Genomic DNA, 13,816 nt, shown 5'->3' with positions numbered 1-13,816 from the left:
GGAAGGCTGTATGGGGGCAGGGAGGGTCAACACGGACAATGGGACCAGTGTGGCCACTGGGGACAGTGGGGTCAGCGAGGGTGCTGCGGACAGCAGGGCTGCCAGGGCCAGCGGGGCCACTGGGGACAATGGGACACTGGGAACGGCAGGCATCAGGTGCTCTCAGGACAGCCGGTGCCCTTTTCTGGGCTAGGGGGTCCCCCAGTGTGGGGACAAGCCCCACCCCGACCCCTTCCCACCCTCCGCGAGGAGCTCCGGCATCCCCCACTCCACACCATGCCTGGCCAAGGGCATCCCCGCTCCTGCGTCCCCAGAGTCCCCTGCGGCCCTGGTGCATCAGCATGGGCCCCGAGCCCCGTCCCTGGGCTGGTGCAGGGACCAAGGAGGCGAAAATGACCCAGCTGGGCTGGGCAGGGGGTGAGGGCAGGGGGTGAGGGCAGGGGGTGCAGGCAGGAGGAGGAGGACCCCGGCTCTGCGGCTGCTTGGCCTCTCGCTGGGCAGGTTCATCCCGGGGGCTGCAGAGCAGGAGCTGCCTTGCCCCAGCGCTGCCGTCCCGCTGGCACAGGGTGCTCTCGGTGCGCTGCGGTGGCACCCAGCCCCATCCTGCCACCAGGCCGGGCACCGGGGACCGTGTCCCCCCAGCACCGCCATCTCCAGGCTTCTCTCTTCCACCTCGCTTCACTTGATTATTATGGGGTTTTTTTAGCTATCGGGAAGCAAAATGGGGCTCCTTGCTCCCCGGTGTCCCCTGCTCCCGCCTGACCCACTTAGCGGGGCCATCTGGTCCCCGCACGGGCAAAGCGGATTAGCCCTGCGGCCGGGGATCGGGGCTGGGATGCTGCCACCGTCCCGGGGCTCCGCCCGGGGTGGCACCGCCGGCACCACGACAGCCCCTGCCCGGGTCCCTGCGGGTCCGGCCGCGGGGGGGATCAGCCGCAGCGGGAGCCCCCGGCCGGGGAGGGGACCCACGGCAGCCCCCGCCACGGGTGACGCTGCCCGGCCAGGCTGGGTGCCCGCACCCACCGGGACCCCGGCCCCCCCGGCCCCCGCAGGTCTGTCATCTCGCCCTGTGGCTACACCTCCGTCCCTCTGTCCATCCGTCCATCCGTCCGTTCACCCAACTAATGGCGCGGGGACGCGCCTACCCGCCCTGCTGTGCACCCATGCGGCCGTCCGTCCGTCCGTGCCCCCATCCCTCTGTCTGTCTTGCCACCCCCCATGCTCCCGCCGTGCACCCCCCTGTCCGGTCTGTACCCCCGTCTCCCCTCCCCTCCCTCCCTCCTTCCCTCCCAGCGGCTCGCCCCCCCTCCCCCTCCCCCGTGTCCCTTCCCTCCTTTTTCTCCCTTTTCCCGTTTTTTTTGGTCTTCCCTTCCCCCGTCGTTCATTTTTCCTGGTTTTCCCTGCCCTTTCCTTTCCCCTTTTCCCTTTTCCCTCCTCCCCTCCCCCCTTTTCCCCTTCCCTCCTTCATCCCTCCCCCGCCCCCCGCGCCCGGTCTCTGCTGCCCCCTACCGGCCCCGCGCCGCCACTGCCACAAGCCCCGCCCATTGCCCCGCCCCTCAGCCCCGCCCCGCCCGTCACGCGCCGCGCGGGTTCCGGGTGCGGGCGGTGCGCGGCGTGCGCAGGTGGGGCGGGGCGGGGCCGCGCGCGGGGATGCGCGGGGGGTGGGGGAGGGATGCGGGGGGGGGGGGCGTGGAGTGTCCCGCGTGGGGCGGGGGGGGCAGAGCCCGGGGGGGGGGGAGGGTGCCCCCAGCCCCCTCCTGCTCCTCGTGGAGGCGGACACCCACCCCCTCCCCCGGACCGACCCCGGTTCTGCGGCGGGGGTGTGCGGGGGGACCCCCCACGCCGGCCGCCCCCGGCCCCGAGTGGGGCTCTCCGGGCGCTGGGCACCCCTCTGCCGCGTCCCGGGGGTGCCGGCCTGGCTGGGGTGCGGGTACGGGCCCCCCGCGGCTCCTGCCCGGCCCGCGGGGCCATTACCGGGGCGGTGGGTGGTTAATTACCCGGGCGGTTGTGGGTTCGCAGACGTCCCGTCCGGCGGGGCCGGACACCCGTGGCCCCATGCGGAGAGGAGCCGGCGCTGGGCCATGAGCAACACCACGGCCCCCACGGCCCCGGGCGCGGCGGGTGACTCGCTGGTGGGCTACGTGCTGGGACCCTTTCTCCTCGTCACCCTCCTCGGCGCCGTCCTGGCCGCGGTGAGTGGGCGGGGAGGGCCGGGGGGGGTGACAGGTGACACGCCGTGCCGAGCCCCCCCCCCCCCCGCTCACGCCTTCCCCTGCTCTCCCTGCAGGTGATGTACGTCCAGAAGAAGCGGAGGTGAGCGTGGGGGCGTGGGGCTGGGTTTGGTGTGGGGGCTGTGGGACCCGTCACCGCTCAGCCACCGTCCCCGTGCCAGGTTTGACCGGCTGCGCCACCGGCTGCTGCCCATGTACAGCTACGACCCGGCCGAGGAGCTGCAGGAGTCCGAGCAGGAGCTGCTGGTGGAGGCGGAGGACACCCGGGTGGGTGAGACGCAGCCTTTTGGGGCTGGGAGTTCGGTTTCGGGGTTGGGTACAGGCGGGGTGGCTGCGTGGGTCGCTCGCCGGCTATGCACGGTGCTGCCGGGAATTGCTATTTATCTATTTTTTGCGTGAAAAATCAACATTAAGCAGCACCAAGTTAAGGAGCCCACGGGGGCTGCTGAGCCTGGGTGGGAGCCCAGGGTGCCAGCCTGCCCCAAGGGAGCACCGGGCTCTGGGAACCGGGCGAGGGTTTGGGTGTAACCCAGAGGTTTTGGGGAGGGTTGGGCTGTGCAGCCGGTGCCTGCGAGCCTGGGGCTTCTCCGCCCACCGTGGTGCCGCTGGGGCTTGCTTTGCCCCCCAACTTGGCACTGGGGGGGGGGGGGTCTGGGCTGGGCCACCCGCCGTGCTGAGGGCACGCTCTCTGTTGCAGGTGGTGCCCAGCTGGGGGGGGGTCTCGCCCCATCGGCCCCCACGCAGGGACTGGAAGGCCTGATGCTGCCTGGAGAGCTGGGACCGAATCCTGCCCGCAGGAGGCAAGGGAGGATGGTGTCAGCACCGGCGCTGCTGCCTTCACCGTCTGCCGGGAAGGGCAGGATGCGCCCGTGGCAGCATGGCGATGCTGGCGGCCGCTGCCCGGGAGCGATCCCACCCCGTGAGCACTGACGATAACGGGTTATCTCCCACCTTGGCACCTATTTTTGCCATTTTTTTGCTTGAACCGCTCTGCCAGCCCCTTAAAATGCACTGAGCGGGACGGCCGGGGCTGGCACCCTGGCAGGGGAGCAGCTGGGCTCCGGGGCTTTGCCGGGCGCGGAGGGCAGGACGCAGAGGAGCAGCGCGGCGCGTGTGAGAGCAAATAAATAAACGTGTTTCTCTGCATTCGGCCAAGAGCCTCCCGCGTCGGGCAGGGAGGGTTTTCAGCAGCACAAGCGCTGCCGGACCGTGGAGCAGCCCGATGTCGGGCGGATCGGCACCGTGTCCCTGCCTTGGCAGCATCGTGACTTGATTTGGTAATAAAAAGGCGCCGAGGATGGGAGTTGGGGGGGGGGGGGAGCAGGGTTTTGCCTGTTTCTGTTTCTATCGGCAGCTCTCGTCGTCCCCACGGAGGATGGCTGGCACCGACATGGATGTCCCTGTGGAGAAGGTACCATGCGGAGCGGTCTCTCTGTGCCCACGGGCTCTCCCTGCACGGAGAGAACCCGCTCCCACCCCACTCCCGAGGGCTGGACCCCGGCCAGAGTCCAGGGCAGAGGCATCAAACATCCATAAAATGTTTTATTCAAGTAACTGCAAATAGGAAACCAAAAGGTCGTTAACAGTGGACCAAAAAAAACCCCAGCCAAACCCCAGTTTTCTCCCACCGGGGCTGCCCGGCACTGACCTCCGGTCCCGCTGCAGCCGTCGTGCAGGGGGCAGTGTGGCAGGGGGAGCATCCCGCAGGCCCCCCACCCCACCGCCCTGCCAGCCTCCATCCCTTGAAACAGCAGAGCAACCTAGACCTTAAAATAACAATTAAAAAAAAAAAAAAAAAAAGCCCAAAAAAGGGGAGGGAAAAAAATACCCCACAGCCCCCAGCGACACCCCGAAAAAGGAAACACCGAGCCAACGATGCCCCAGCAGCTGGCACAGCAGCAGCACGTCTGTGAGTTCAGAGAGTGGAACTTAAATATCCAGAGGTAGTTGTGAATGAAAGGAAAAAAAAAAGTACTAAAAAAAAAATATATATATATACCAGAACCTATGAGGAAAGGGCTGCCCCGAGCCGGCCCCGCTCGGGCACCCCTGGGGACGGGCACCCCCGGGGACGGGCACCGAGCCCCGGCATCGCCGCGGGAGCTGCTCTCCCATGCACAGTGCAGTCGCTCAGGACTGGGGGGGATACAAGGGGAGTTTGCCCGGGGTAGCAGCAGGCCAGAGCAAAGGTCTAATGCATTTGGGGCTCTCGCCTTTGCTGACCCCCCCATCTCTTCCCTGCAGAGGTCCCAGGGCAAAGCCCGGTGCTGGGGGGCAACCAGCACCCGCTTTGGGTGGGTGAGATCACTGCATGGGGGGGGCAGCAAAGGCGGGGGGTCCCAGCCCCGGCTCTCTGCCGGGCACCCCCTTTGCCAGTGGGGCTGCCCCAAAACCCAGTGCTGGGGAGAGGGGGGAGCCGGGACGGGTGCCCCCCCCGGGCGGGGGGCCGCGGGGTTGCCCGGGTTGGGCCATTTTCCAGTGCTGCCGTTGTCTGAGGGTGAGGAAGGAGCGGAGGAGGGAGGAGGAAAAAGCCAGGGCGGCGCAGTGGGTTTCTCCCCGTCCCTCTCCCCCGGCCGCCGAGGACGCGGGACCGTTGGGCGATGAGGTAGCGCCGGTTCGGGAGGTTTCACTGCTCCTCCTCGGATGACTCCTGGGAAATGTTCACCTCCTCCTCGTCCTGCTGCTGCGAGGCAAGGCAGTGTGGTCAGGGGGTGCCAGGGGCTGCAGGCACCCCCCTCCGTCCCTGGAGGAAGGGCTGACCAGGCACATCACACCCCTTGGGCAAAGAGGGAAACTGAGGCACCAGCACCCTCCTGCATTTGGGGACCGGTCCTTGCTCCAGGTTTAACCATCATGGGTTAAATCCCAGGTAAGAACCCCCCCGGGTGGGCTCACAGCGAGGAGGGGGGAGCCGCACGCCCTGGGTGCATGCACACCCTGCAAGTGTGAGACCGCGGTCCCCGGTGCCACTGCCGTGTCCCCAGTTGCCACCAGGGGACACGGCAGCGGCACTGGGGACCGTGTCCAGCCCCGCACGCTGGGGCGGGCGGCCATGAGCATCGTGGCCCGCACGTGGCGGTGAGTCAGGGCTGAGTGTGAGCGTGAGTCAGCGCCGGCCCCCGTTTCCTCCCGCTTCATTCATAAAAAAGCCACCGTGGCCGGTGGCTGCCAAAGCGGGACACGGTGTCCCCAGCACGGCCCCGCCACCATGGGGACCCCCCGGGTCCCACCCCACTGAACCAGCTCCCCGCCCTGGGGTCCCCGAAACAGCCCCTGGTGCTGTGACACCGGTGCAGGAGATGCCACCCCCTGGCTTGCAGCCCTGCCTGGTCTCAGCCCCTCGCCCTCCATAAGGAATTTAAGTGGGAAAAGGGGCAAAACCCTGCACGGGGCAGAGCAGCTGCACCCCGAGGATGCTCGTGGGTGGCTCTTGTGTCCCAGTGCCTGGTGGCAGTTTGTGGGCGCAGGGACGTGGACTGGGGACAGTGGGATATGCACGCAGGGAAGGGAGATGAAACTTGCTCCCAACCGGGCGATGCTTGTGGGTGCCCGGCAGCCGCCTGAGCTCCCACAGGGCTGCAAACCAAGGGCGGGGAAGGGGAGAGGGGGGAGAAGCGAAACGGAGGAAGGAAAACGCAAAATAAGAGGGTGGCCATAGTGCCCGGGAGCAGAGGGGGGGTTGCTGCGCACGCAGGCTGCAGCAACGCTGTGCCAGGGACACAGCGGGCAGGCGTGTGCCAACACGCCACCGAGGCAGGACCAGCCGCCTCCCGCGCGCTGCTCCCGGGGCCGCGGGGAGGTGGGGGAGCTGGGACGGCTCAGTCCCCCCGTGCCAGCACCGGGGCGCGGCATGGTCGGGTTCGAAACCTGCCCCGTGCCATGCCGTGTCCCGTTTTTGCTCACTGCTCTGCTCTCTTCCAGCCCAGCAGCATCTCCCCCACACTTGTGGGGAGAGCTGGGGGGCTGCCGTGCCCCTAAAGTGCCCAGCACCCTGCCAGGATGGAGGAGGAAGGGAAAAGCCCGCTCACCGATTTTTTGGGTCGGCCTCGAGGTTTTCTCCCTGGCGTGACTGCAGCTTTCTGAGCAAAAAAAAGACATTTTGGTCAGGCTGGGGCTGTCCCCTCATCCCCGGGATGCTGCCGGGGGGCGGGCGGCGTTCCCCTTCCTCCCGGCCACGACTGCCAAATTCATCACCCCAGTGGCATCTCCCGGGCTGCTGCACCCAGGTGGCCCCGGGGCTGCAGCCAGGCCCCCCCCGGCCCCCTCGCCACCGGCTTCCAGCGCCGTGGGATGGCTCCGGCACCGTGACTCATGAGGCGGGCGCAGGATGTGAGTCGCATGTTTTGCAAACAGGTTTATCGCGTGTGTCCACACGCTGACACATGCGGTCCCCGGCTCCCCCCCCCCCCCCCCCTTCCCTGGGGGCCAGCACTGAGAACCCCCCCTCCCAGGGGTAGATCTGCCCTGAATTGTCTATAATTGAGCTCAAAACGGACCTGTCATCCCAGCGCACGGCTGCTCGGCTGGAGCAGCCCCCGTCCCCAGCCACCTACCCTGCCTTTCGGGGTGGCCTTGTTTTTACTGCCCTTCGGCCGTCCGCGGGGTCTCTTGGGGGTCGGGGCCTCGCTGGGCTCCTGCTGGAGGGAGAGCAGAGGGGGGTCGCTGTGGATGGGGGGTCCCCGGGGCGGGATCCATGCCCAGAGCGGTTCCCGGTGCAGCGGTGCACGCCAGGATGCTCCGGGCTGGGGGTCCCATTCTCCCCAGCAGACCCTGCCGGGGCAGCGATGCTCTCGCACGTGGTACTGGGAGCACCGGGAGGACTGGTTGCACTGGGATTGGCAGTCAGGCGCCAGGCAGAGGCTCCTGCGTGTCCTTCAGCCGGGTGCGTACGTGACCCGTCCTGCCCCGCCATTAATCGCTCGGCTTAGCCGGACGGTCCCCACCGGTTTCTCAGCCCCGGACCCCGGCTTGCTGGCGGTGCTGCTGCCTGCCAAAATGTTGGGGAAGCGGCAAATCGCCTTTTCTGCGGGAAAACGATGTGCGCAAACCCCACCTGCCCCGGGAAGGTCGGGGGCGGTGGGGTTTGGCACCGCAAAGGCTCTGGCAGCATCTTATCCCTCTGAGCAGCTTTTGCTAATGGGGCTTTAATTAGCCTCTCTGCAAAGGCAGGTTCAGCTGCAGCCTGGGGAGGAGCAAGGGGAGGCCCCGAGCCCTTCCCTGGGCGAGGAGGAGCTCTGGGGTGTTGCAGGGCTTGGGGGGGGCTGGTGAAGACCCCCCCAGGAGGGATTTGGTGCCGGTGAGCACCCGGGAGCTGCTGCCCAAAGGGAGGTAATGGGGGCTGCACCGTGGGCATCCCCATCCCCTGCCCGGGGGATGCTGCCGGGGTGCGAGTGCGGGGGTTTCTCCCTGCTCCAGGGGTTTCTCTCCCCCTCCCGAGGGCATCGCTGCGGGCAGGGCTGCCCAGTGGGGTGCCCTCCCCCCACCTCCTCCCGGGGGACCCCACATACCTGCGGCTTCTTCCTGGGCCGCCCCCGGCCCCTCTTCTCCGACACGTCCTTCTCCCCCTTGGAGGCCAGGGGCTGGCTGGATTTGGCACCGGATTCGCTCATCGTCCTTCCAGCGGTGGTGAGGAGGAGCAGGAAGGGGAGGAAGGTCAGTCAGCGATGGCTCGCCACGCCAGCCGGTACCGCTCCCCGCAGCCCTCACCCCGGCGGCAGGCGGGTGCTGGGAGCCACGGAAGTGACTCACGGGGCTGCGAGGGATGAGCAGAGCTGCCGGAGCCTCCCGCGGGGTCAGCCCGGCCGCGGCCATGCCCCTGCCCCTGCCCCTGCCCCCCGGGTGAGGATGCTCGGCCCCCCCAGCTGCCACCTCGCCCCTCTGCGGGGATGGGGGTGACCGGTGGGGTATCAGCAAGGACAGGAGGTGACAAGGACCAGGGTCCCCCCTCTTCAGAATGCCTCTTAGAATTAAAATTCAGCTGAAATGAGCAGCTTCTGCCCTATTCCAGCCCTTCCCGGAGGCTCGCCCGCATCCTGCTCCTCTCCTGGCGTGCAGCGGGGACCAGCCCGCACCCAGGGCACTGCTGGGGCTGGCAGGGCCCGTGGGGGAGAAACCAAAAGCACCACTAAGAGCTATGCCTAGAAGAGACCCCCGCTTCTATTTTTTAACCCCCCAAGCCCATTTGGCAGCACCACGCCGCGGGGTGCAGGGATTTTCTGCCCCAGAAACGCGGAGCACCTTGGGCAGGCGCGACTCTTCCTCCTGCTGCTGCAAAGCCGGTATCGTATCTGCAAAACCGCCCCTGCTGCACCCGTGTCCCGCCTGCAAACAGACCTTTGGCCCGTGCCGATCCCTGCTGCGCGTCCCCTCGCACTGCCACTCCCCGCCGGTGCCCCACGGCGATGCCCCGGTGCAACAAGCCCAGTCCAGCGCCAACGCACGGGGATAGAGGAACGCGGCTGAGGCTGCAGGACCGGACTCTGGCAACGGGACCCCGGTGCCGCTCCCCACTCTCGTGGCCCTAATGACCAGCCCCACGTGGCAGCCGCTCCTTTCGTGCCAGCTGGGCGAGGCTCTGGGTGCTCAGACCTCCCCATCGCACCCATCCCCGCTCCCTGCCTTTCCCCAAGGTGGGTTTGCAGCTGCATCCCTCCCGGGGATGCAATCTGCATCCTCCCATCACTGGCTGAGGAGCAAAACGAACGGGCTGCCAGGCAGGACCCTGCCCCGAGCCCACGGCATGGATACCCAGCTGAATTCACCAGTGTCCCGGTGCTAACGCAGCTCCCGGGCTCCCCAGCAGGCATTTGGGGAGCAGCAGCTTGGCCGGCCCTTCCCACAGAGCCCGTCCCCTTTCCCCAAAAGGAGGAGAGCGGCTCCAGATTTAATCTGGAGTCCTTGAAATCCCAGACACGCTGCCGGCACCAGCAAGTTGGAACAGGACAAGCAGTGGCATGGGCACTGGGGGCCTCCGGGCATCCCCACGGGGGTCCCAAGGCCCTGGAAGGGTGGTGCGGGCTCCCGCAGCCCTGCTCCCCCCACCCTGCCTCGACACCCAGGGCAGGACGCTGCACCCCTGACCCTGCTCCTGCCACCCCGGCTGGGTTTAGGGACAGGCACCACCTGGCACTTGTTCTAGGGACGCTGGGTTGTCCCCTCCCCTGTGTCCCAAAGGGCTGGATGGCTTTCCTTGCTCGTGGGGAAATCCCACGGAGGGAAAGGCTCCATCTCGCCCTCTCCACCTCCATGCTTCCCCAGGGGCGGAGGGAAAACCTGCTTTTCCAGCGCCGTGGGCCCAGTTCCACACCCAGCTCCCAGCCCAGGAGCCAGGAGGACGGGCACCAGGCTGGAAGGGAGCAGGTTTGCTACCACAGCCCCGGCGCTTACTGGTGTCCCCGAGCGCCGGGCACCTGCTCTGCTCCTCGGTCGGGCGACCATGGCCGTGCAGAGCGGGGGCACCTGCTCGGAGCGGTGCTATGATGGTTCCCAGCAGAAACAGGGCTGCGAGAATAGCGTCCTGGTCTCACTGCCCGTAAGCGCAGGGCTCGGAGCTGCCTGGGAGACTTGGCTAGAAAATCATGGTGTTGCTTTGGGCTGGGTGCTGCAGCCCCACCGGGCCACCCCTGTCTCTGGGGACGGTCCCCTGCATCCCTGCCCTGGGTCTGACCCACGTCTCCGGAGCGTGGCAGCCCCCCGGCACGGCTTCTCCGGCAGGTACGAGGTTGTGTGCCCGGTCTGCGTGCAAAGACGGAGGCCCTCTCCCTACCTCTGCCTACGGGGTTAATACCTCTTAGTTTTCAGCAACTGGTTTCAATTTGGATGGTGTTAGAGCAGCCGGGACAGCGCTACCGGGCAGAGTGGGGCAGCGGGGGGCGGCTGGGGTGCTGACCCCCCCAAGGGATGCTGAGCCTCATCGGGGCGGCTGGAGCAGGCACGGGCGAGACGTGCGGTGTGAGGAGCCACGCTCAGACCTTTGAGGCTTTTTAAAAAACACGCGTCAGCTCCCGCTCCCCTCTGGAAGTGACTCACGAGTGCAAAACAACAACAACAAAAACCACCCTCGGATTTTTTTTTTTTTTTTTGGGAGACAGAAACCATGCTGTCGTGTAAACACCCCAAAAATATTACTCACAGCATCCCAGAGCCCTTCAAGGAGTCTCTTGGAAAAAAAGTATGGTTTAGATTTAGGAAAGAAAAACGCCGGCCGGCTGACCGGGGGCTGGGACGGGTTTGTCTCTTTTTAAGTTAATCTTTGTCAGAGGAAACGCGGCCTCCGAGCCGTGCCGTACCCTCTCCTGTAGCCAGAAACAGATGGGCCCAGTGTGGCCCCCACCCTGCCGCGCTCCCATCCACCTCGCCGGGGACGGGCACGGGCCCCACGTGGCGGCTCCGGCCAGGGATGCTGAGGGGACCCTCCCCGCCGTGGGGATGCCACCAGGTACGGCCCGCCGAGCCTGAGCCTGCTGCCGCGAAGTTGTTGGTGCTGGGGGAAGCACGTGCACATCCCACCCATCCCTCCGCCGCCTCCGAGCTCTCCCCAGGGACTGCAGAGCTGAAACCACCCTGGGGACCGAGGGCTCCATGCCCCGCTCCGGGAGAGGGGGATGAGGAGGAGGAGGATGCCCGGGTGGGAGATGGAGGATGCTCCTCTCTCCCACCCCAGCACCTTCCCAGCCAACAGCCCTCTTCCAGAGAGCGGCCCTGGCTCGGCGCGATGCTCCCCGGCTCGGCGGCACCTGCCCGGCCCCGGGAGCGCCCCGAGCCCGCGGGATGGTGCTGGGCACATGGTGGGAAGCAGCTCCGGCCCAGCTCGCGTGCATCAAAGCTGTATAGGAGGGAGGGAGCAACTGTGTTGCCATGGAGGAAAGGAAGCAGCTGAGAGAGAAACCTTTCCAGGCAGGGAGGAATCAGTCGGAGACGAGGGCAGGGGACTGCCGGGCTCCCTGAGGCTGGGAGGGATAAATCTCTGCAAGGTTTGGAGGTGGACGGGCTACATCTGCCTCTCGATCGATGGAGTTGGGGGATGAAAAAATCCTCCCCTCTCCATCCCTATGTTGGGGGATGAAACTCTCCTCCCCCAGCCCCATCGGCTCCCTCTGCTCCACGACACGAGCTGGGCCGTTCTCAGCAGCCACCTCTTGCACAAGCGACGGTTGGGTTGCAAAAGAGGCAACCTGGCCCCTCGGAGCGATGCTCCTGGCTGGCCCTGGGCCTGCTCCTGCCTTCCCCCACCCTCCCACGCTGCCTTACACCACTCCATGCAAATAACCCCATAAATCCCCCGCTCCTGCCACCTACTCTTAGGTTAAACAAACCAGCCCAGGAGAAGCAGGGAGACAAGGCGGTGGCTTAGATCTTAAAAAAAAAAAAAAAGGCAAAACCCATAAATAAATAAAAAAATCTCTTCACGCCCAGGAAATCTAGCCTGATTGCAGCTGGAGAAGGATCCCGGCCGCACCTCCTGGCAGAGGGAGGATGGGAGAGGGCGGAGGGGAAGAAATAGTGGAGCAGAAGTTGAAGAGCCTGTTCGGCAGGGGTGCGAGGGCTGGGAAGGGATGTGCGCGGCTCCTCATTAGGACAAGCCCTCCACGGGGCTGCTTTGAAGCCCCCCCCAGGCCTGCTATTAAGGAAAGTCCACCCCCCCTTCCTTCCTGGGCATGCATAATAAAAGGAAGTGATAAAAGAAAGGAAGGAGGGAGGTGGGGGAGAAAGAAAAGAGACAGGAAGGGCACCATCACACGCTTTGTGAAGCCCCTGTCCTGCGGGGTGTAATAAAACCCCGGGTGGAGCCAGCCCTGTGTGGCATCACCCCCCCCGCCGCCGGGGAAGGGCTGGGTGCAGGGGCTGGGGGGTGCGGGGCCCCACGGTCTCGCAGCGGGGAGCAGCGTGGGCACCGTCCGGGGGGGGCGGCTGAGCCCCAGCACTGCAACTTTGGACCGACCTGTGTGTGCCCCCCCCCCCCTCCGTCAGCCGGGCTTGGCCTGGCCCCACGCACCGGCGCCACGCACCTTGCACCGGCCCAGCCCCACGCACGGGTCCTGATCCCACGCCCATGCAACCGGCCGCGGCCCCCACGCACCTTGCACGGTCCGACCCCACGCACCCTACCCCGACCCCCCACGCACCCTGCGAACCCGGGCACGGGGTGTGGGGGTGGGGGGGTGCCCGGTGCCGGCGGCCGGGGCTGCACCGCGGGGCCGTGCGGGGGGTTCGCATCACCCGAAACCCAGCAAGTGGAGGGAAAGTCCCGCCGCGCCGGGAGCCACCGGCACCGGGGACCCCCGCCCCCCCCCGGCCCGGGCAGCCCCGCCAGGTGCATCGCCCTATTAATAACAATAATTAATAATAAGCCCCATCAGGAGAGGCGTTGCAGCCCGGCCCGCCGCACGCACACCCGCGTCCTTGCAAACCCAGAGCGACCCGGGGGCGATCGTGCACAGCATGCGGGGAGGGGGGGAGCAGAGCCCCGGGGTCCCCCCCCAGCACCCCCCGGCCCTCCCCCGCACCCCCCGGAGCAGAAAGGAAAGAGGAAGGCCGGCACTCACAGTCAGCTTGATCTCGGAGCTGGGTGCTTGGGGTGGGTTTTTTAGGTGGTGGTGGTTTTTGGGGGGTTTTTTGGTTTGTTTTTTTTTTGGGGGGGGGTTGGTTTTTTTTTCCTGGCGGGTCTGTGTTGTGAAGCGAATTAAACCCCCCCCTCCCGGCGGCGGCTGCTGCTCGCGAATGCGGATCTGAAAGGAGAAGGCAGAGAGAGAGGCTGCGACTCACACACGCATCCACAGCCCAGCCAGGCCCCCCTCTTATTTATATAAATAATAAAGAGAGAGGGAAAAAAAAAATTGCTCCAGGAGGAAGGAAGCTGGGTCAAAATCATTTGCAGGGAGCGAGGAAAAAAAAAAAAAGGGGGAAAGGGGGGAGAGAAAAGGGGGGGGGGGGAAGGAGCGAGCTCCCAGCCTTACTGGAGGGGATCCAGCTGCTAAAAATAGCAAAATCACACTCGAAATTAAATAAGGGCAAACAGGCTAAGGGGAGCTTCCAGCCCTTGCGGAGCGGGGGGAGGAGGAGCCGGGCTGCATCACGGCCGGCGGGGGCGGGCGGCGGCGGGGCCGGGAGCGATAGGTCCGTTCAAAGCGCTGCGGCGGGCGGGCGGCGGCTGCTCCCCCCCAGCCCCGGGACCGGGGGGGGACCCCGGGGGCAGAGGGAGGCAGCGCCGGGGGAGGATGGAGACCCCCCTCCGGGATGCTCCAGGGATGCTCCTGACCGGGGGCGGGTACCCCGCGATGCCCCCCCCCCGCCCCCCCCCGACCCGGGCTCGCCGCTGGGTACCCCCCCGGCTGCCCCCCCCCTTCTCCTCCTCGCAGAGCGGGCAGCGGTGTTTTGGGCTGGCGTGGAGGGGTTTGGCATCAGCGTGGGGGCGAGCACCGGCCGGGGCTGTGCCACACACCGCGTCCGGCACTGATGGGCAAAGCACGATGCTCTTTCCTTTTGCTGCCTCCCTGCCAGGTTAACCCCCCCCCCCCCCCCCCCCCCCCAAAGCCTCTGGTCCCCATCTGGAAGCACCAGCAGCGGGTGCTCCATCCCCAGGGCCT

General features: G+C 66.6%; 2 protein-coding genes across 8 annotated transcripts; one reads left to right on the top strand and one right to left on the bottom strand.

Annotated features, from left to right (window-relative positions):
* The first annotated feature begins 1,521 nt into the window (after positions 1-1,521).
* SMIM29 (small integral membrane protein 29) lies at positions 1,522-3,181 on the top strand. 2 transcript variants are annotated; one of them, XM_075521788.1, is made up of 5 exons: positions 1,522-1,622; positions 2,020-2,192; positions 2,288-2,313; positions 2,393-2,498; positions 2,929-3,181. In XM_075521788.1, exons 2-5 carry the CDS (start codon positions 2,082-2,084, stop codon positions 2,989-2,991), a joined length of 306 nt encoding a protein of 101 aa, XP_075377903.1. In that variant the 5' UTR covers positions 1,522-1,622; positions 2,020-2,081; the 3' UTR covers positions 2,992-3,181. The 2 variants fall into 2 exon arrangements, with proteins under 2 accessions (XP_075377903.1, XP_075377904.1); XM_075521789.1 differs by having other exon boundaries at positions 1,581-1,596.
* A 585-nt stretch (positions 3,182-3,766) lies between these two features.
* Positions 3,767-13,294, bottom strand: HMGA1 (high mobility group AT-hook 1). 6 transcript variants are annotated; one of them, XM_075521676.1, is made up of 6 exons: positions 13,187-13,294; positions 12,776-12,958; positions 7,739-7,844; positions 6,785-6,868; positions 6,260-6,310; positions 3,767-4,914 (listed from the first exon to the last, which is right to left on the bottom strand). In XM_075521676.1, exons 3-6 carry the CDS (start codon positions 7,838-7,840, stop codon positions 4,858-4,860), a joined length of 294 nt encoding a protein of 97 aa, XP_075377791.1. In that variant the 5' UTR covers positions 7,841-7,844; positions 12,776-12,958; positions 13,187-13,294; the 3' UTR covers positions 3,767-4,857. The 6 variants fall into 6 exon arrangements, with proteins under 6 accessions (XP_075377791.1, XP_075377795.1, XP_075377793.1 ...); XM_075521680.1 differs by having other exon boundaries at positions 3,767-4,911; XM_075521678.1 differs by having other exon boundaries at positions 6,785-6,865.
* Positions 13,295-13,816: the final 522 nt, after the last annotated feature.

The sequence above is a fragment of the Mycteria americana genome, chromosome 20 (assembly GCF_035582795.1).
Source record: "Mycteria americana isolate JAX WOST 10 ecotype Jacksonville Zoo and Gardens chromosome 20, USCA_MyAme_1.0, whole genome shotgun sequence".
NCBI classification, from domain to species: Eukaryota; Metazoa; Chordata; class Aves; order Ciconiiformes; family Ciconiidae; genus Mycteria; species Mycteria americana.
This window is presented reverse-complemented; position numbering and strand designations above follow the sequence as displayed.

Bases quoted from the DNA above. Each gene is read 5' to 3' on its own strand.
- SMIM29 (XM_075521788.1), top strand. From the start codon at position 2,082: ATGAGCAACACCACGGCCCCCACGGCCCCGGGCGCGGCGGGTGACTCG. The intron at 2,193-2,287 runs GTGAGTGGGCGG...CTCTCCCTGCAG, and splicing joins TCGGCGCCGTCCTGGCCGCG to GTGATGTACGTCCAGAAGAA. The intron at 2,499-2,928 runs GTGGGTGAGACG...TCTCTGTTGCAG, and splicing joins TGGAGGCGGAGGACACCCGG to GTGGTGCCCAGCTGGGGGGG.
- HMGA1 (XM_075521676.1), bottom strand. From the start codon at position 7,840: ATGAGCGAATCCGGTGCCAAATCCAGCCAGCCCCTGGCCTCCAAGGGG. The intron at 6,311-6,784 runs GTAGGTGGCTGG...TTTTTTGCTCAG, and splicing joins AGGCCACCCCGAAAGGCAGG to AAAGCTGCAGTCACGCCAGG. The intron at 4,915-6,259 runs GTGAGCGGGCTT...CTTGCCTCGCAG, and splicing joins GAGGCCGACCCAAAAAATCG to CAGCAGGACGAGGAGGAGGT.